We start from the raw sequence: 21,012 nt of genomic DNA on the forward strand, positions 1-21,012 counted from the left end.
TTTAAGTTTGAAGTGAAAGTTTTTTGTTTTTTTTATCGCGAAATAACTTTCCCGCAGGCTTGGCGCTTTGCCTTAAAGGTAGTGGTTCCGGACGAATAGGAGTTTTCAATGGCTTCAAAAAACGTTCCACCAAGGATTGACCGCGGACCCTTCCCTGGCATCCTGTCTGTCTGACCAGTGGAGCAAAAAGACTTCAACCTCTAAATAAACATCATCAGAACATCATCCGTTCCCTGTCCAATAAGGGCGCCCCTGTCAACACTGATCACATGAGGTCACGACGGAATGAACTAGTATTCTTGTATCTGTAGGTGTTGCCTTGAATATGAAACTTTACCCACGCTGCGGTGTGAAAGGACAATACGTACCTTCGTTGTAGGTGACGTCATTGAAGACCATGCAGGCAGTTGCATTAGGAATTTTCGAGAATAGGGTGGACTACCTTAAGCATCCTGGAGCACATGTCTTATCTTCTATTACGGTTGAAAAATCGATACGCTGGCATCCCTGTTGTGACGGTCCTACCTGCCGACCTTCCGCCTCCAACGCATGAATGGCAGTCCTCAAGTTTCGGCTAGCATCATCCAAACAGAGACCTGTGCATTGCGACCTGAGCTGGCCGGCACAGGTGTGAGCTCTCCGAGAAACAGCGCGCTCGAGACGAGTCACAGGAGTACGAAGTCTGGGTCGGCACAGCGAGGCCACGTCTAGCCTTCTTCCTGGGTATCGGGTCATCAGAGCAGCGGGTCAGGCTCACGTCAACTGATGACGTACCCTTGAGCCGTGCAGCAGGCGCAGACGCATTCGGATTTGTGTTGAACTTCACTGGTGAAAGGCACCACCGCCGCTCCCCTTCCCTCCCCCCTTTGTTCTTTGCTTTTGACGCTTGTTTTTGTATTGCATTTTTTTTTGGATATAAGTCTGTTGGAGCTCCACGCAAGTTTGCAGTTTCCCGCTCATTTTATTTCTGAACAACTGACTCGCTGACTAACTCGGTATAGCCAAACGTAAAAAAGAAAAAGAAATGAATAAGAAAAAATATAAAGAACGGGGCCCATTTCATTCCCATTCCATTGCGGGCAAATGCATTTGATTCCGTTCCCAATCGATTCCCCTGAACGTGGCCGCCGTTGCATTCCCATTCCCGAAAATGTGGAATGATTCCGGATTTTTGAAAATGTGGAATGATTACGGATTCGCCAAAATGTGGAATGATTCCGGATTTATTTCAACTCCGGAGTGGCAACTCCGCAACACTGGTTCAAGTTTCCAGACAGCTATAAAGGCGGCACTTCACCAATTTGTCTTCAATGGCACGGCGAGACCGACAACGTTTGACAAATCTTCGTTCTTTTTCGTACAGGACGTCCCCATATAAATCAGCGCTCGTTCCCTAGGCGTACAAACATCTGTGCGGGGTCTAGTCGGTAGCGTCACGTGTCGTGCGACGTCACACGTGAACGTTATGTGTTGTTTGAAATACCCGCGCGAGGTTATGTAGCGTGACGTCACAAGAGTGACGTCAGGACCCTATCGACTTCCTTAACTTAACGGAAAATGTTCCCGCAAAGCTTAGCGGAAGATTTTCACGCCAAATTTAGCGAAAAATTTTCCCAGAAAATTAAGCGGGAAACTAAACTTTTGTGACGACACAAGTGCCGTTACGCGTAACGTCAGTAGGTGCATGCCGAAATTTTGTGATCGCACCAACTCCGACGACGGATTAAATTAGAGACGAGATTCTAAATTTCATCGCATTAACGAAAAAAAAAAAAAAACACGTGTCACAAATAAGTTTTAAAAAAGGCGACTGTTTTCACCGCAATTCACCTCTAAGTCACGTCGCGGGGGTGGCATTTTGTGCGCGCACTTTTGATCGGGAGAGTGGTAGTCAAATGCCTGGCGGATCAGGGATTCCTATGCGGTTCTGGAAGAAGCATGCAGAAGAGTGCTTTCTCGTCAAAATGCTGCTGAATTGTCATTGGCATCCCACAGCGCCAATATTGACGTCCCTGCAAGACAATAACGCCCATATAAATTGTCCGGTCAGTCAAAGGTTTCAGTGAACTTTGCACTGCTGATTGCGGGTTGGTACGTGCTTATTCAAGCTTCATGATTACGGTACGAGCTCCAGTTAGCAAAGCTATGTTCTAGGGTATGATCTACAAAACGTTTGCGATATCTAATGTTGCTGACGATGCTCTTATCATATGTTTTTTTTCTGTTCGTATGGTAATATTGCTGAAAAAACAGCACGAATTAACGAGTGAGTGTGTTTAGTAGATTTATTAATGGCAAAGGTCTATACTTGGAAAGAGTCTACGCCGTGACGAGTGCAACGGCAGTGCTGCGTGGCTTTCGATTGTAGTCGTAGTGCGTAAGGGACTGGTGGAACCAGTCCAAATCACTCGGGAGGTGATACCGCATCGTCGTGGTGATGAGCATCACCGGCCGAGCCCGCTCCAGTGGATTACCCTGCGTTAAAGCAGCACATCAGGCACCCTGCTTGAGTGGCGTATACAGGAACTCAGGTTTCGTCAAAGACAGCCATTTTGAGTGTTCACGTTGAGTGTTTATTCGCCGAACCTCGCTCTAGCATGCGATGAGACAACAATTAACAGAGCTGTTGAGGACATGAATAATTACTTATGAAAACTGGTTTGGGTAAATTCGTTTAACACACCTAAGATAAATTAAAATACTTTCTATAAAACACAGCAAAAATTGTTGATATTTAATTTTTTTTTAATTATTTTCATACAGTTGAGGTTTATCAAGAATACTATAACGGTTATAGCCGCTGTAAATATATATTTTTGCTTTTAAGATTCAGACACGTTTTAAAGTTGCACCGAGGTAGTTATATGTAGTAAGAAGCACGTTGCGACTATAACGCTTTCCTTAAATTTTGCTCCCAAAATACCATTTTAAAACCTCTGTTTATAGAAGACGTTTCTCAATCTTGAGATGGGTGAACACAGTCTTACGCTTCTACACAGATAGCAAATTGTAAAATGTTCACTGGCAAAAGGAAATCTCTATAAGTTTGGCGCGCTTTAACCCTAGCAGTTATTTGTAAGAAACACCGGGTTTTTTACGTCAGTCTATGGAACATAAAATATCAAAAGGCTTCGCCCTTAGATACAGAAAAAAAATGCATGCACTTGCGCTGGGCTTAAAAGTTTTGTTTCACATTCAGCTCGTATATAAAAATGATATGGTCAAGCGTTGCTAAACTTATATTCAAGGACAATTTTACGGGACAATTTCGCCGAACTATGCCACGCTCCACACACAATGTTAGTGCCGGTTTAACTCATTCCCGCGAACTCTCCACTTTTTAATTGCCAGAGCAAGTTTGTCGCGAGTGCGGCCTAACATAAGCACCCTAAATTAATCGTAGTATTTTGATGCACTGAGATCCTATACCCGCATATCAATTGAACATGTTTTGATATACACTCAAAAAAAAGCCTGTGCGTCTGCTTTCCCGCACAACACTAGGAGAGCCAATCACCGCAACGTATGGAAGCAGATCAGCGTATGACGATGCCGGAACTTATGTTTAGACCAAAAAACGCTGTCTGAGTTGTGACATTAAGCAATGCTAGCGGGACGTTTTGCATTGCTTAATGTCACAACTCAGATCGCGTTTTTTGGTCTAAACATATCTTTCGGCATTGTCATTCGCTGAGCTGCCTCCGCAAGTTGAAGTGCTTGACTCTCCGAGTGCTGTGCGGGAAAGCAGACGCACGGGTATTTTTTTAGAGTGTAGCCTCCTTTCTAACGGAAAATCCTGAACTTTCCGTCAACCCATCCTAGGCAACAAAGTACAAAGTCGTAGTGCTGAATTTTCGCCATCACCCGAAAAAGGCAAACCCATTGGACACGTTTGCCGTGTCAGTGGTCGTCTATCTCGTGTTCAATCTGTGAGAAGGCGAGTTCCAGATCAACGCCAAAGCAGCACCCGTACCAAAGCAGTGTCCCGCGTTGGCCTTTTCTATGTGACGTCGAAGTTCACCACTATATGGCTAGGGATGTTACGAACCGCCGAGGTTAGAAAATCTTTTGAGTATCGAATTCCAGGAGTTCGCAAATTGCGATTCTCGCTGTGGTATGATATCGAAAAGTTCATGGATGTCTAGGTTTCTGAAAGATCGTATTTGAGAATTTTGATTTTGATTCATTACATATCAAGTTTGAAAATGTGTCTCAGAATGTCTTCGAAAATCAAGTTTGAAAAATTTGAAGTTTTAATTTTGTTTAGACTAAAAACGTCAACAAATTTGAAGGTTACTAATTTAAGTGAGAAGTCTTCGCATCTCATCGATGGAGATCGAATTCGGCCATATGGAATACATTTTAAGCGATTAAATACAAAATATTACATCTGCGAAAAAGTTCTCTGGAAACGTGGCACATTTTGTATGTCGTCAAGGCTCTTCAATCTTGTGTTTTTCGTACCTAAAGTACGACAAATGCTACTCTTTATTTTTTTGTAACTAAGAAAATCAACATTGAACTGGGAAACGAGTTCATCAAAATGTTTTGAAGAGGCCCGCTGAACGTCTTTCCCACCTCTGTTAACTGACAGCAATCTAATCGAACACCACATAAGCGCGACGTTGGCCAAGAAGCGGCAAAATATTCAGAAACCAAGGCATCCGGCATGCTTTATTTGCTCTGGGTATTTATTTTCAGTCAAATATACCACTGGTTGAAGAAACACTATGGAATACGTAGGCATAACAACCTAGACAGTTAAACATTAACGGGCCTGCAACCAGTTTGGACTGTGGGGGACCCCCAGTTATTAGAAAATGCAGCTAATCAGACTAACTACGAAAGAACGTGCATCAGGCGTTTCACATTGACTGTTTCTCGGATTTCTATGAATGCATGATGTTAGCCAATCTTGATCAGAGCTTACCACTCAATGAATGCTTAAGAAATCAAACTGAAAAAAGAAAGCGCTGAAGCAATTTTTTCCGTCGTGCGTCGGCTTCGCTCTCTGTGCGCGCCATTTCCTCGTCGTTTGCATGAGCCAGCCTCTTAGACAAGCGAATTGGGGTCGTTACGTTCAGATACAACTAAGGCTATGCATGAGCGCCGCCCGAGAGAAACGCCGCGTTTAGGTTTAAAACCTACAGACTAGGGATCGTTGGCAAGTATGTTATCCCGAAGCAAACTATGGAATTTTAAACAAAGGAACCCCGGCGAGAGAAGCCGGAGATAAATATCCCAGGTATGGTACACGAGTCCGAGGCGCCGAGGCCATTCCAAAGAGGAGTCGTTCGTGGCACCGGCTAATATCGTCTAGTGAAGCTTTCAGTGAAATTTTCACACCTTTCCACAGTGTAAACCTTTCAGTGTAAAGTTAGTTCTATCTTTCAGGAACTTTTATTGTAAGTTAGAAGTAGTTCCAACTATAGAACATCGCATATTCGAAAGTGGTATAATATTCAAATTTCTTAGCGTGATAGGTTTGGAGGTTGGAAAAAATGCCGACTTCCGAATTGCGGCAAATTAAAAACGTTCGGGTGTAGTATAATGTTTCAGCTTGAAATAATAGAAAATTCAAATATTAAGATTTTTTTTTTGTAACAGGCTGAAAAGCTACAAACGCTTCCAACCTTTTGAACCAGTCGGTTTGAGCATCGAATTTGATGATCGCAAAAACGTTTCCCTGCATCTTTAACTACGGCTTTGTTATCTTGGAGGCATTGCTCCCGCGCCGCAGCTGACTTTCAAAACTGGGAGGGTAAGAAGGAGCGTGGATCGATTGGATAGGTGGCACTGGTAACGCCCACAACGTCTATAAGAAAGGTAGCGCCAACTTCTTCCTTCTCCACTGGTACGCGTATTTTAGAGCGCAGCTCTTAGGCGCCCGTTTCCGGGTTGAGCGGCGTCGCCGTAACCGCGTGACGTTGCACGTGGCGTCACGAGGGGGACGAGTGACGTCCCGAAGGTCACCAGTGACATCACACGTGAGGTCGCGAGTGACATCATGAGGACCACGAATGAAGTCACGAGGGCCACGAATGACGTGACAACGGTAACCAGTGACGTCACGAGTGTCACGAATAACGTCAAAAAGGTCGCCAGTGACGTCACGAGTCACGTCATGAGGGTCACGAAGGTCACCAGTGGTGTCACGAGTAACGTTAGGAGGGTCACGAGTGACGTTAGGAGGGTCACGAGTGACGTCACGAGAGTCAAGTGTGACGTCACGAGAATCACGAATGGAGTCACTCTTGTGAAATCCCACGGGCATACCCTCCCCTCCCCTCCTCCTCCTCAAGAGCTGCGCTGTAATTTGGCATTACAGAAAATTGTAAACGTCTTTCATTTTTGTTTACTGCGAAAGCGTTACCAGTCCTATAGAGCGAACCGATTTCATCAGCTTTGAAGCCCCGCCAAACGTTGGGCAAACGGCACCTAAAACCCCTTTTCCCAGGTGAGACCGATTTCTGATGGATTACGCTGCAACTGGCTGGCAGGCCTCATCAGAGAACGAGGCTCCCATTGGATCTCGTACGGCGCAATTAAAAAAAAAAAAAAGCCATCAGAGAAGCCTTTTCTATGGCGGGGCAGCGGACTCAGCGGCCCCGCCGCCGGTAAAAGGAGGGAGTGGTGGCGGGGCAGCCAGAGCCCGCCCGGGGCAGGCTCCAGAGAGGCCGCGAGTCCGTGCTCAGCTGCCGAAAGCGCGCGCTCGGCCGTCCGCCGGCGACACGTGGCCTACCACGCTACTACGCTGCATACGAACTAAGGGAGCTGAAGAACGACATTCGTGCTTTCGCATTCACAACTTATAAGAAGTGCTTAGGTGCATTTTATCTTTATACTTATTCGTTCAAACTCGCGCGTCAATCCAGGCCCGTCTGCTCCGAAAAACAGCAGGTGGCCCTCCCATGCGCCTTTCAAGTGCGCTCCTTTCGGTTCTCTGCGCAGGCACGTGGGCAAAAGCAAGGCCCCTCACCCCCCCCCCCCCTCCCCCGATATTTTTCATTTTGCTGGGGCCTCCTTTGCCCCCTCCCCCTCATACAGCATTTTGTCATGGGCAGGCAGCCCCCCCCCCCCCCCCTCCCCCGAATCAAAATCCTGGCTACGTACCTGCCTCTGCGCACGGGGAATTCAGATGGGAAGGTAGAAGGGGAGGTTATGACTAAGCTCCCCCTCTCGACAGATGTGTTGTAAAGGGGGCGGGGTCGCAAATGTAGCAAGATATTGTAGCAACAATGTAGCTAGAATACGACACGTCCAACCGCAGTGCTGAAGATGCCTTCAGCACTGTGATCGGGCGTGTCGTATGCGAGCAATCCTAATTTCTGCAAGCGTTCTAAATGTGTTTTTTTTTTTTTTAAACTCAATAGCTTGCCCACTATGGGCTCCGTACCATCGGACCGATGGCATACACTCTTACGCTGGCTTGTACTCGCAACGTTTTCATCATTGACCTCCATCACGTCGATCCACTGACTCTTTGTCCTCAACTTTTACAGCACGGAAACTAACCAATGGTGCAGGGATAAAAAGCTAGTGGAACTGAAACTTTGTTTTCTACTATCGCTCGTAAAAACAACCAGAATAACAAAAAGCATTTCTTAGGCACGGTTGTGGAGAGCACGAGGAGTGAAACACACGTGACTTCCGGCAAACCCACTTTTAGTGACGTAGGTCGATGCCTCCCTTCTGACCGCCCCGACAACTTGCGGTACATTGTTACGTCACAGGGCAATGGCGGCCACTTTGAATTTTTTCGGCGTGTCAGAGGCTATTTAAGGATCTGTGCTGAGCCTACCACCCGCACGCGCCTGTGGGAGTAGCCTGAACAGATTCGTAGTTCACGGCTCAAGTAATGTGCAGAATGCCAAACTGAAACTATTCACTTTTTCTATCTGTCTGCCATCAACCTTTACATAGGTGCACCAGTGGTTCACGAATGTGAGTTCCGCCACGCACAGGCTACGGCATGTGTAAGTTACACCGCTGCCGCCCTTGCTAGGTACTTAGGGCACTTCAGGTGGCAGCCATCAGCTATGCACCTTTATAATACATCCGTCGATGACCCCTGTTCCTATCCGGCGTTATCGAGTGGACCCTTTGGCCCAGGAGTCTGTGGTATGCAAACCACCCACACTTGCGAGTGGGAGTTGACTCTACTGTTTTGTTGTGGAGAGCACCGGTCATGTGCGGAATGCCAAGCTTCAGCTATTCACTTTTCTGATCAATTTGCCATGAAATTTTATCTAGGTGCACCAGCGACCCACAAATGTAAGATCGGTCACGCACAGGCAACCGCAAGTGGTCGTGACACCGCTACGGCCGTTGCTTTTTCGGGTATTTTAAGGCACGTAATGTTGCAGCCAACGACTATGCACCTTTATAACCTTTCCGTTGATGACGCACGTTATTTTTATTCACCTTTATCTAGACGAGCCTATGGTCCTAGTGTCCGTGTTGAGCTTACCACCCGTACTTGCCTTTGGGAGTAGCCTGTGCAGTTCTATAGTTAACAGCTCAGGTAATGTGCGGAATGTCATGCTGCAACTATACGATTTTCTTATCTGTTCGCCATCAACCTTTACCTAAGTGCACCGGTGGCACACGAATGTGAGCTCGATAATGCACAGGCAATGGCAAGTGGCAGTGCCAACGCTACGGCCGTTGCTTCTTGGGGTACCTTAGGGATCGTTAAGTTGTAGCCAAAGGCTGTGTACCTTCATAATTTATCCGTTGATGACCCTTGTTCTTCACATCCGCCTTTATTTAGACGGGCCAATGGCACTGGGGTACGTATTGAGCCTACCACCCGCACTTGCCAGGGTGTGTAGACTGTACAGTTTCGTAGTGCACAGCTAAGGTTATATGCGAAATGCCAAGCTGCAACTGTTCAGTTCATCTGTCTGCCATCAATCTTTACGTATGTTCACCAGTGGGCTCCGAATGTGAGCTCGTCCTCGCACCGGCTACTGGAAGTGGCAGCGATACCGCTAGAAATGTTGCTTCTTCGGTTACCGTAGGGCACGTCAAGTAGTAGCCAATGGCTATGCACCGTTATAATGTATTCGTTGAGGACCCTTGTTCTCATCCGCTTTTCTCTAGAGAAGCCTGTGGCCCAGGAGTCCGTTTTGAGCCCACCACACCCATGGGCCAGTGGGAGTAGCCTGTACGGTTTCGTAGTGGACAGCTCAAGCAATGTGTGGAATGACAAGCTGCACAACTAACGTTTCTTATCTGTGCTTCATCAAACGTTACCTAGGTACGACGGTCGCGCGCGGATGTGAGTCAACATGGCATACCATACTTGCTGACTATGAAGCACCGTATATCGCATTCTCTTGAGAGTTCAGATCAAACATGGTAGTAAAATACGTCTACACAGGACATAACCAAGGACCAAAGGGAGCATTCCTTCCTAGAAAAGACTCCAAGGACGCCATAAAGTGTGCAATGACCTAAGCTGACTTACTTCACAGTTTTCACATAATGGTCTGTTAGCCATGTTCGGGTCTGTTAGATGCCTCTGTATCGTCCTTGTGTATCTTCCGTCAAGTGCATCATGTTTAATGGTACTCTTGGTCGATTACTCCCACACTCGATCTGAGAATCATGTTCCAAGAAAATACTTGCCCGTCGTCTACCGAGTAAGCATCCGCCATAAGTCGAAAATTGCTGTTAAATAATATTTTCTTTCTACGTTCCACAGCGGAAAATCAGGAAGGGTGCATGGAAGAATGATATAGGGCGCCAGCGAAAGCCCAAATTTTTAAAAAAGCCGTTCTTGCGTCGAGCAACGGGTCTTCCATCAGGCTTAATCACTTTTAACCGACATACTTAGGGAAGCAATTGAGACGAGTGAGCACCTCGGTTAAATCGCTCGGCTTAGAGGTTTAGACACGGATGCTTAATATGCCCTTGTTATTTTTCAAGCATTTCATGTAGGGGGTAGGCACTTACTGCGACATGAGTGAATGGTCAGTATTTTACGTAAAGGGCATCCCAGGAAGCGAGAAAAATTAGTGCACATTGGAAACTAACTTTTCTGTTTACTTATTTTTTTTTATCAGGTATGTGTGCCATGCGGCATTGGTAGACAAATATTGAATTATTTTCCTACGCTGAGCATAGGGTTTCGTGCTTTCTTTTTTTGTTACTGTCAAGTTTCACTCATGGCGTCGGCCGCGTCTAGGCTTATAGGCTTAAAAAGGAAGGGGGGGGGCTGAATAGTTTCTTGAAATAAACGAGTTAGAGGAGAATTCTAGAGTATTTTTTATTCCGTGAATCTGAATACCACGTTCGTTTTCTGAGGAGATGTAATTAAACGCAAAAGATAACAAAATCCCTCTGAACAGTCGTTATGCTAAGCGTGTTTTACGTGCAGCGATTTTGGCCCTCGAGCGGCGCGATTTCTGCCGTCGCGGCGCTCGTGCCGCTCAACCGCTGGTGCTGGCCAGAGAGCCGCGACGGCAGAAATCGCGCCGCTCTAGGGCCAAAATCGCTGCATGTGAACCAGGCTTTAGACTCAGATCTCTCGGCCGCCAAGATCGTGTTGCTCGTGTGGGCAACAAGTGTAATCACAAGCGTGCATTGTCACAAGTTGCGACGTCTTTATTTGACCTTTTTTTTAATCGCAAGAGTGTGCGTGCATAGGTTTGATAGGTATCGAAGGTGCGTGAGAGCGGAAATTTCGATAGGTCTGGATACGACGCCACGCTCCGGGAAGGAGGGGCTCCAGCGGTAGTTTGAAAATTATTTCGCGCAGCTTCCGTGGACCAAATTAAAAAAAAATATATATATATATATATAATCTCGATATTCGTGGTCCAGGAGTCTAATTCAAGACTACTCTAGTGTCTTTTTTGCCCTAAAACCCAGAACCGTCTTAGTTTCCTTTTAGGAATAAACGAAGTTTACCACGTGGAAGTTCGTCTGCTTTTTGCGCACCTCGCGCGTTTGTTTACCCGCAGAATGCACCCACGTGCGCTCATTTCCCGCCGACCTCAACCGAAGATAGCGCGAGCTTCGCTGCATCATCAAGCGTTATCTAAACGTTCACTGTGCTGCCCTTTAATTGGCGTGCCCCTCTTCGCGTTTCTATGTGCCAAAGACGCATTTTAGTACTCTTGCTTGGCGTATAGATCGCTCCATATATCGCCTTCTGCGAGCTGCCATCTTTGGCTTCTGGGCTCAGGAACGATCTCTCAGCATGCGCGGTAGCCTTGTTGTGTGGTATATCAGACGCTGGGAATGAGTCCACAGCTCAGTGATTCAGCATATTTCGCCAGAGTGAAAAGCGCTGCAAGGTCTACGCGGAGTTCAAGTGCGCCTCCTTCTTGAACAGGGCTGCTGTAACGTCAAAACACCGAGATCTGATTGGCTCCGATTAAAAAGATAGTGGGTAGACCTCGAGGCATCCTGTGCAAATAGCAGACGACTTGCTCTTCTCATAGCTTATATTCGATCTGACAGCGCAGTCATTCCTCCTCCTTCCTCCTTCCCCGTGTCCACTCTTTCATCTTGGCTCTTTGGCACTCCCGCGACGATGGTAGCACCACATAAATCGTTTCAAAATAGCACTCTTCAACAGATGTCGTTACTTTCACGTAAAAAATACCTGCATCATAACGGCCTATTTTGAAACACTCCTTTCTTTTCTGTACCATCGCGAAAAATTGTTTCAGCCACAATACGCAAAATGAATAGAAGAGGTTGTTCAGCGAAGGGCCACCGGGCTATGTGATTGGTGGTGGCTTCAGAACTTGTTCGCCTGTACCTGCCGCTCCTCCATTATTTTTAACCGCAACTTGGCGGTGTTTTGTACTCTCGCAGAAACCGCAGGCGTACGCGACGTTCACCACCAAGGTCGTCACTGCGGTAGTCCTTCCACGATTGACCAATTACTCACAATGATAAATAGTTTCTTTATAAGTGTAAATTGAAGGAATTTGAGACTACAAACCAATACTTCGTTTCACTTTAGGTCTAGACGTAGCCGACGCTACGAGTTGATGGGACCAATCGGACGGCGTCAAACGCGAACCATCATGGTGTTCTTTATATTCCTGTGCGTGTTCTATCGTTGCTGAAACAATCGTAAATAAACAATAGGCCTAGTTACTTGCGCTTTCGACGCTGCTTGATTGACTCTGGCTGTGTTCCAAAATTTACTCGATCCGACTCCGGAGTAAAGGTTTCGTACCGTGGCGTTCCAAAACTTACTCGAGCTTACTCGATGACGTCAGGACTCGCGTTCCAGAAGCGGGTTGTTTACTCCGGAGTAATTACTCGCGGTACCCTCCTCGATCGGGGGGTAAAGTCGGATCAAAGCGAGTAAATACGTCACGTGATCTGTTCGTCGTCTGCTTTCTGCGCCGACAGCCGTCAAAGCTCGCTTGCTTCGTTGGTTTTGGTGGCGGACGTTCGAAATGACAAAGAATTAGGTGCAGCTTGTGTGGTTATTGCGATTTGCTGCTGTCAACGCAGGAATCGACTGCATTACATCCAGACCGTCCACCTTCCCCGGGAACGTGTACTTGTTATTATCTGAGTGCGAGCGTAAACAGGAGCTTCTCCGCATCCTCGTCCTCGGCGTTGGGGGATGCCGTAATCTCACGTTCAAGGCCGAAAATGTTTGAACTCGTTATATGATAATGTAATATTTTTGTTTCCTCCAGAGTGTGAGTAATGAGAGGATAACGTTTGTAAAGCAGTGAAGGCTTCGAAAATTTCACTGTAATCACATTCGCGTCAAAGCGAACGTGAGTTTCATATTCTGGAGAAAGCACCCTCGCGCTGGACCGCTACACCGTGTGGAATATATTTCTGCAAAACATAATCGGTGCAAATTACAATGCGTGGAATATATGCGTTTAGGGCACCGTGACTAGAATTGCAGCGATCGCGTTGATTAATAAAAATACATTTTTTTATGTCTAGCTGTAAGGAGTAAGTAATTTTGATTTCAATATACAGCTGAAGGTGAGTAAAAGGAGCTGGTAGATCCACCTCAAAAAACACCGCGTCGTCATTAATATTACCGTTCTTCGGGTGCTTTCTCCATGTTCAAAAGGATCGTCTGCTATTTTCTGCCATCGCTGCTGTGTTTTTGCCGTCGCCCAAGACGAAGCCATTCCGCGTAGTATCCAGGTGATTATCCTGGCCGTTCCAAACTCGAGTCGCGGATCGTTTACTCGCGATGTCACGTGGTATTACCCGCTGACGTAGGAGGCAGGTTACTCGGGTAAGATTTGGAACATAGCCTCTATCACCTCGTAGCTTTGGCTGCGCCTTGACACAAAACTGAAACCAAGTATAGGCGATGTTGTTTTAAGAATGCGATAACTTTAAGGTTAAACCGTGCCTTTCACGCACACAATAAAAATATTCCTGGCAATCGATAGAACTGCTCGTGACGTCGCAAAAAAGAGTCATAAAAGGGAGACCCCGAAACACCACGTCGCCAATAGAGGAGGCTATTGCACATGTCGGATGTACAGCACCAGTCATTCTATGAGTGAGGCTGCTCTCGCCAGCACCACTGACCGCACGTGCTAGCCGCATGCACTCACGGGCAGGAACATGTCCCGCACGGTGCTCGGGATGTAGGCGGGCCCGGTGAAAATCTCCTGAGTCTTCGCGCATTGCACGATGCCCTGGATGAGGATTACGTCGCGCACAGCGTCGTCCAGTGCAAAGTCGATGGCGTAGTACAGGTTGGGCATGATGCCGTTCTCCAGGAATCGCTTCAGCTTGTCATGTGTCCACTCCTGCAATGTCGAGCGCCGTTTGAAAATGCAAGTCAAATGCACCAAAGAAAGCTGCCTTTCTCTTTAGCACATACCAGGGGAGCTCTACATGCGTAGCATAGAGGGTTCATCTGTGATGTCATTGCGTCTCCTCACACAAGGCAGGGCAATATTGAGATTCGAATGTATCGCGATTGTATGCTAGAGATTCCTTTGGATATATTGGCGTCTATCAAGATACATCTAAAAATGCATTTAGATGGAATTTAGGATGTATCGCTCGTATCCCGATACTCTCCCAGGCTTAGGTATTTCCTTACATTTGTTACGGAATACTAACTGTCCTTTTTTTACGATAAATTTATAATCACGTTTTCGGTGGCAGACTTCTACAACTTTAAAGGTAGCAATTCGTAACCATGTCTTTCTTGGGAGAAAGGAGGTTGAAATTCTTGTTGCAGCTGGTATAGCGTAAAGAGTAGCCCAAAGCTGAGAAAAATTAAAAGCAAAGCACAAGACAACAAGTGACCGTGGTTAGGAGAGAGGTCTCTTGACAACCTTCTACCTCAAGGTCTTTTACTGTTTTTCCTTTGGCGGAGTGGACGTTGGAAAAGACGGGAGTATAGAGGATTTCATCAGTTTCGGATATTAACAACTTTGGGGAGGGTTTTTTTACTCCTATGTTGCAAAGGGTTCCATTCATGCTGACTAATGTGAGCGCAGATAGACCCGAGCCCGTTGTCAAATCTCGCCGCCCTGCACTCTAAGAAAAAAAAGAGGAGAAAGGTAGCGACAGCGACTGTTCCTCCTTGAAAAAACTGTGAGTGCGCAGGCGAGCTGGTGGATGTTGATCATAATGTAGAAAACCCGAGACTGCGGTAAAAACAAGAAAACGGAGTCGAAGGAGAAAGACAGGGGAAAAGACGTTCTTTTCCCCTGTCTTTCTCCTTCGACTCCGTTTCCTTGCTTTTACCACAGTATCGGGTTTTCTACATTACGTTCCTCCTTGTTGCGGACAAGTTGCCCAGAGAAGGGAGGAAAGGAAGTTCAGATGAAAGGTGAAGGTCGAGGTGCTCCTTGTTCAGTTGGCGCAGGGGTAAAACGTCGCGCTACTGACCAAGTGGTCAAAGGTTCAATCCCCAGAGGAGCGTTTTTTTTTTGTTTCTTTTTTCGTAATTTTTTCTTTTTTATTTACCAAAACACACGTAAACAAACCCAGACCGATGAAAGGAAAATTAAAATCCTTATTATTCACCGAGACGTTTTCCTCCTTCTCCAGGCAGACCGGAAAAAGCTTTCGCCCTCGCGACTCATCTTCTTTCGGTTTCGTTTTTTCGAGCACATCGCGCACGTTGTTTCATAAATTAATGTTGAGTTGATTGAGCTTCAGCGGCGGCAAAGGCCGCCTGCAATTTCGTCTTCTAGTCCAAACGTGCAGAACATTTCGGTTGCATTGACGTTTTTACCACTAATTTTATCAAACGAGTTAACGAAGCCGCTAGAAACAGCGAAGTTCCGGAGCAGTGCCAGCAGCGCTACATACACTGGGTAAGACGGCCGTCTCCGATTTGCGGGACACACGCGGAACTACAGCAGCGAAACCACGAGGAAGTGCGTCTTCGTTTTCGACGTTATGTAAATTGCGGGAACTGCGTCCAAGGTAGGCAGGTTTTCCTGCCGGCTGCCTGGGTGCCTTCCGTGCTGAGTTCGGTTCTGTTGTCCCGTGCCGAGTGCCAACCGGCGTTCAACGTGATTCTGTATTTCTGCGCGTCAGCAACATCGTCAACGTGGTTCAGTATTTCTGCGTGTTAGCGACATAATGATGGCAGTGTTGTGGGTTGTGAACAGAAGACTGGAATTATCGCCGATGTGACCGTGTGTTAGCGTATCAGTGGTGTAACAACAAGATGAGATGACGTAAACTGTCGGGCATTGATGCCGCTGATCGGGCCGTGATCGGAGGGGGCGGGGTGTCGCAGGATGACATTCCGCTTTACATTAAAGAGTTTAAAACCACTTGAGGGATTAGGTGCAGTCGATCGACGTGTGGATAGTCATGTTGGAACGCTGGTCTGAACAGCAAGCTCCTGTCGTACAGTGGCCAATGTGACTGTCGGTCCCCGAGAGCGATTGCGCTCTGGGGAAAAGACTGAACAGTACAAAATTATGACGGAGAGTACGTATATTTACAATGGAATTTTCGCATAAAAAAAAACAGGTAAAATCGAAAAAAACGCTATCCTTTATTTTTGCTGTTTAAATATATTACGGTTCCTGTAGAAACTGCCCTCCAAGTGGGCCGCTGGGATGAGCGCTAGAAATTTTCAAGGTCGCAACGGTGTAGCTCCGTACACTTAACATTTGCCACAAGTCGCGGCTTTGACTGCATTCAAGCTGATCGAAAAGCGATTTATCGGCCCATGAAGCATCACTTCCAGCTGAGTGAATATCCGCTCTACAAAGATTAATTCAAGACGGCAATTGCAGCCGTGCACGAACAGCACAAATAGAAAAACAAACACTACAATATAAGTACTGGCTACGAAGGGCCGTGCGGGAAAACAAACTCATGGCTTGGAACCACATTGGAGCGGCTCGATTTATTGGCTATCAAATAATTACGGCATGATGGAGCGTTTTCTTTTTAATAAGAGATTCATCCCTTGAGCCATTAAAAGTAGTCTCAGATGTATGAGATTGCTGGAAAAAAATGAACATGTTCGAAATACTTTTGATTGCTTAGGGAGTCACCGAAAAATTCCGTACGTTCAAAACGACCAGTATAAAAGACGGAAACGCAGGGCTCGGGAGTAGTGGTCGGGATAGTGTGCTGTTGTATTGACATTCCTGTTTCCGGCACTCGTCGAGTACGGACGCACGGATGGCTGGCTCCGCGGGAGCTGAGATAACGGCCTTATCGGGCCGCGGTTTCGAGACATCTGCTGTTCCTCAGGATTATCGGATTGTACTGCCGCCCCTGCCAACAGGTATCATCATGCACAACAGCATTTTTCTGCACTGCGATGTCTCGGGAAGGCCGTACAAGATTGGCGACTTCAAACCAGGGCTTCAGAGCGTCAGCGTCTTGCAAGACCTCAAGGCATTTGGTTCCTACCAGATGAACCATGTTTGGATTGCTACCTTCCGCTCACTGGCATGAAAGCAGAAGATCCAGGACGCAAAAAACCTGCTCGTCAAGGGAAAAAGGTGCCTCGTGCTGGACCCCAACAAGGCTGAGGTACGCTTAAAACTGCACTGGGTGCCGTGTGACGTCCCTGATGACGGAATCCGGAGGGCTCTTGAGCCTTACGGAACCGTTCAAGGTGTTGTTCGTGAAAGCTGGCATGAAGACGGCTTCCAAGGCGTGGAATCTACTACTAGAGTGGTGCGTCTGAAGCTCAAGGACAGCGTGACCTTAGAAAGGCTGCCGCACCAACTGCGCATGCCGCACGGCTCAGTTCTAGTCATCGCCCCGGGGCGCGCACCAATGTGCTTGCGTTGCCGAAGGACAGGACACGTTCGACGTGAGTGCAGAGTGCCCCGCTGCGAACTGTGTCGGCGCTTCGGGCACGAAAAGGACGACTGCGTCACGAGCTACGCTACAGTCACAGAAGGTGCGACCGGAAAGGATGAATTCGAAGACATTATGGATGAGGAAGAAGCTGAAGTCGCGGCAGGTGGCAGCTTGCCGGCCAGTAGCAACATGGACGTGCTGTGCTCCTTGGAAGCGGAAGCTGCAAAGGACAACACCCCCTCTCCGCCTGCCACTCCCTCGGCCTCTCCGGTGTCTACCGCTCCTGCGAAGGAAAACACCACGAACAGCAGTGCAGAAGTCAACGCATCTTCGAAGACTGCTTCAAACCGCCAGGAGGACCGCCCCACCGGCCAGGACCAGAGCACAGACGTCAAGCCGATGCAAGCTGCACCGACAGACACTGGCACGGCTGTTCCGAAGTTCAGGAGCTGTGAAGACTGGGCCAGCACGGATGAAGACGGACAAGCGCTACCGGACCAGCGCCTTAAATGGAAACCAGTCAGCCAGCGGAATTTTCGATACGACCCAATGACCCGGATCCCGACTGAAGCTCGTCGGCAAAAGGACTCTCAGTAGGTTCTTGCATGCACTGTGATGCTTTCTGGCGCATTTCTTCTTGTTTGATGCATAACCCCCTTGATATGAGTGTGGTGAGGAAAGTACTTGCATTAACTCGCAGTGTTCTATTTAAAAATAGTTACTTTCAATTGCGTTAGCTTAATTGCACGAAAGAGACAACAGTGGTTACTGAACACCCTCTTAGCAGAAAGAGTTCACGTCGCACTACTGCAAGAAACTAAATTAACCGCTCAGCATGCTAATCAGGCCGTCCAATTTTTCGAAAACCACTTTGAACTCCGGTATGTCAACGCCATTTCACATAGTGCGGGGACAGCCGTACTAATTAAAAAGAAAAGCGGCATTACAGTATTCCCTGAATGGGAGACGGACCGGAGTGGAAGAATTTGCGCTGTAGACGTGCTATACAATAATGAAGCTATTCGGATAGTCGCAGCGCATGCGCCAAACCAACCGACAGAAAGAAAAGGTTTTTTTAATCAGCTCCGACAGTATATCAGCACTCCGGCACACACACTACTGGGGGGTGATTTCAACTGCGTGACTCGGGCCAAAGATTCGTCGAAGGGACTTCGACAGGACTCCAGCATAGCAGAACTTAAGAAGCTACTTAGAGATTTTGATTTGCAAGACGTAACTGAATTTGTACAAGCACCATCTCCCGGATACACTCATTGGCAAGGGGAATGTCACTCGCGACTAGATCGCATATATGCTTCGAGTGGCTTGGCGGCCACCATACGATAGCCTATAACGTTATACCAGTAGCTTTTTCAGATCACGCTCTTGTTACGGCGCAGATAGGGAAGGAAAAGGAAAAGCAAAACTGCGATTCATCCTGGAAAACGTGGAAACTAAACGAAAGCGCGCTTGAGGAGGAGGAGCTTCAACAAGAGCTAAAAAGGCTTATCACAGAGAAAGCGAAAAGTCATGTAGTGAACGCTGAGCACTGGGAGCTGCTGAAAGAAGAAATAAAGATGAGCGCAACCGCCTTCTGCCAGAAAAAATCTATGGAAAGGAAATTCGCTAAAAGAAACCTGATGAAGACATTGCAAACTTTAACAAGAGAAGAGAATTTAACACCTGGCTTGTTTACGGCTGACATTCAAGAATGCAAGGCCCAACTGCTGGAACAACTAGAGGAAGAATATCGAGGGGCTATGGTGAGGTCAAGGTTACGCACGCTCGAACGGTCAGAAGACCCCACAAAGATATTTAAAACGCGCGAACGTGAGCGCGCGTGCCGCAACAACATCCATGAACCTCAGAGCGGAGAAAACATACTCTCGAAACCCGAAGAAATAGAATTAGAGTTAGTCGCCTTTTTTAGTAAAATGTTAGGTGAACAAAAATCTCCGAACAGACAAGCAATGAAGGAAGTGCTAGCAGTTATGCCCAAGGTACCGGAGAAACCGGCGGAGTGCCTTAACGGGCCCATCAGCGAGGCGGAGGTACAATGTGCAATTAAGGATCTGGCACCAAGGAAGTCACCCGGGGTTGATGGGCTCGGCGCAGCTTTCTACAAAATGTTTTCATCGGAACTAGTGCCAGTTTTGACGAAAGTGTATGCGGATATATATAATCGAAACCTCCTTCCAACTTCAATGCGACAGGCAACAACGGTACTAATTCCAAAGCGGAAAAGCGATGGGTCAATCAGAAGTAGCGAAGACTTTCGACCAATAAGCCTTCTGACAACGGATTATAAGATCCTAGCAAAAATCATATCAAAACGCCTCGAAGTTGCATTCCATACCATTGTTGGAAATCATCAAACGTATGGTTTCAAAAATAGATCGATATTTACTAATCTGCATACAATGAGGATTATAGCAGAAACGGCAGAAGCGATGGGACGTCCTACGGCTGTCCTACAAATAGATTTAAAAAAAGCGTTTGACAAAGTGTGTCACTCCTTCTTATTTTCATTATTAGATCACTGTGGAACCGGACAATTTCTGGTCAATTTCATCAAAATATGTTACAGGGACATAAGCACACGGATCCTTATCAATGGACGCAAGTCACGGTCCATTCCAGTGAAGTCGTCGGTACGCCAAGGATGCCCAATGTCGCCCATACTTTTTGCTATCTATCTAGAACCGATGTGTAAAGCAATCTTGAATGACCTCATCATAGAAGGCGCAAGCCTGGGTGCAACGTCAGCACGGTTGCTGGCTTACGCGGATGACGTCACCCTAATTGGTCAAAATCAGAAAGATATAGTGCGGGCCGTAGAACTTGTAAGGCAGTTTAGCGACGTTTCTGGAGCTGAAATTAACCCCCAAAAGTCTGTTGGAGCCTGGCTGGGGCCGTGGGCATCCAAGCCGAAACAATTCTTGGGCATCATGTGGTCCACATCCATTTCCAACTATCTTGGGGTTGGGCTGGGCACAGAGCAGCTAAGGACCGGACTGGATGGCATTCACCTGAGCACACTGAGGGCCAAACTTCCAGAATGGCAGGGCAGATACGTGCCGCTACTGAACAAAGCGGTTACTAGTAATACAGTATTTTTTTCCACTGTCTGGTATTCGGCGCAAGCTGTTCCATATAGGCAACTCGACGTGCAAAAAGTGCATCGGTTTTGTGCAACGTTTGTGTGGGGCTCTGGGTTTGAAAGAATGCACAGAAACAATCTCTTTATCAGCAAGCAGAAGGGAGGGCTGGGACTTGCAAACCTAGACATAAAATTGAAAGTGCAACGTTTCCTTGTCTTCCGAAACCGAGCAACCAGCCCGGTGTTGATGGCGGCGTTAAAGGAGCTCGGTGGACCATATCTGGCTCCATGGACTAAAGAGACCATTGGCACTCCAGAAAGGACCTCGATCCCACGATACTATAGAGAAATTAGAGATGCGATTCGTTTTTTTGAAGAACGTTTTTCGTGGGAATACCTAAACAGCGTCAAACGCAGACGTCTTTATTGGGACACTCAAGACCTGGTAATGCCGCCTCCAATGTATCGCCAAATGTTTCCTGGTTGCGAAAAGTCGGACGTGTTCAAGCGTCTGAGTCTATACCCAGTTCGGCCAGGGATAAAGGATTTGTTTGTGCGCTTTCATACCGAAGTTTTAGCGGTCAAGACCTGGGAGGAACAAAAAGGTTTTTTTCTGCCCTGGGGAGTCAATTGTGTCATTTGCCCTGTTC

At 47.1% G+C, this 21,012-nt stretch overlaps 1 protein-coding gene across 1 annotated transcript in view; it reads right to left on the reverse strand.

The window, feature by feature from the left end:
• Nucleotides 1–2,319: 2,319 nt before the first annotated feature.
• The window catches only part of LOC120846205 (sodium/hydrogen exchanger 10-like), a 184,747-nt gene continuing 166,054 nt past the window's right edge, over nucleotides 2,320–21,012 (reverse strand). The window contains exons 21-22 of the mRNA XM_040217895.2: nucleotides 13,572–13,769; nucleotides 2,320–2,475 (exon numbers count right to left, since the gene is read on the reverse strand). Of these exons, the coding sequence (XP_040073829.2) occupies nucleotides 2,320–2,475; nucleotides 13,572–13,769 (354 nt within the window). The remainder of the gene's footprint in view (nucleotides 2,476–13,571; nucleotides 13,770–21,012) is intronic.

The sequence above is a fragment of the Ixodes scapularis genome, unplaced genomic scaffold (genome assembly GCF_016920785.2).
Source record: "Ixodes scapularis isolate PalLabHiFi unplaced genomic scaffold, ASM1692078v2 PGA_scaffold4__175_contigs__length_147842914, whole genome shotgun sequence".
Taxonomy (NCBI): Eukaryota; Metazoa; Arthropoda; class Arachnida; order Ixodida; family Ixodidae; genus Ixodes; species Ixodes scapularis.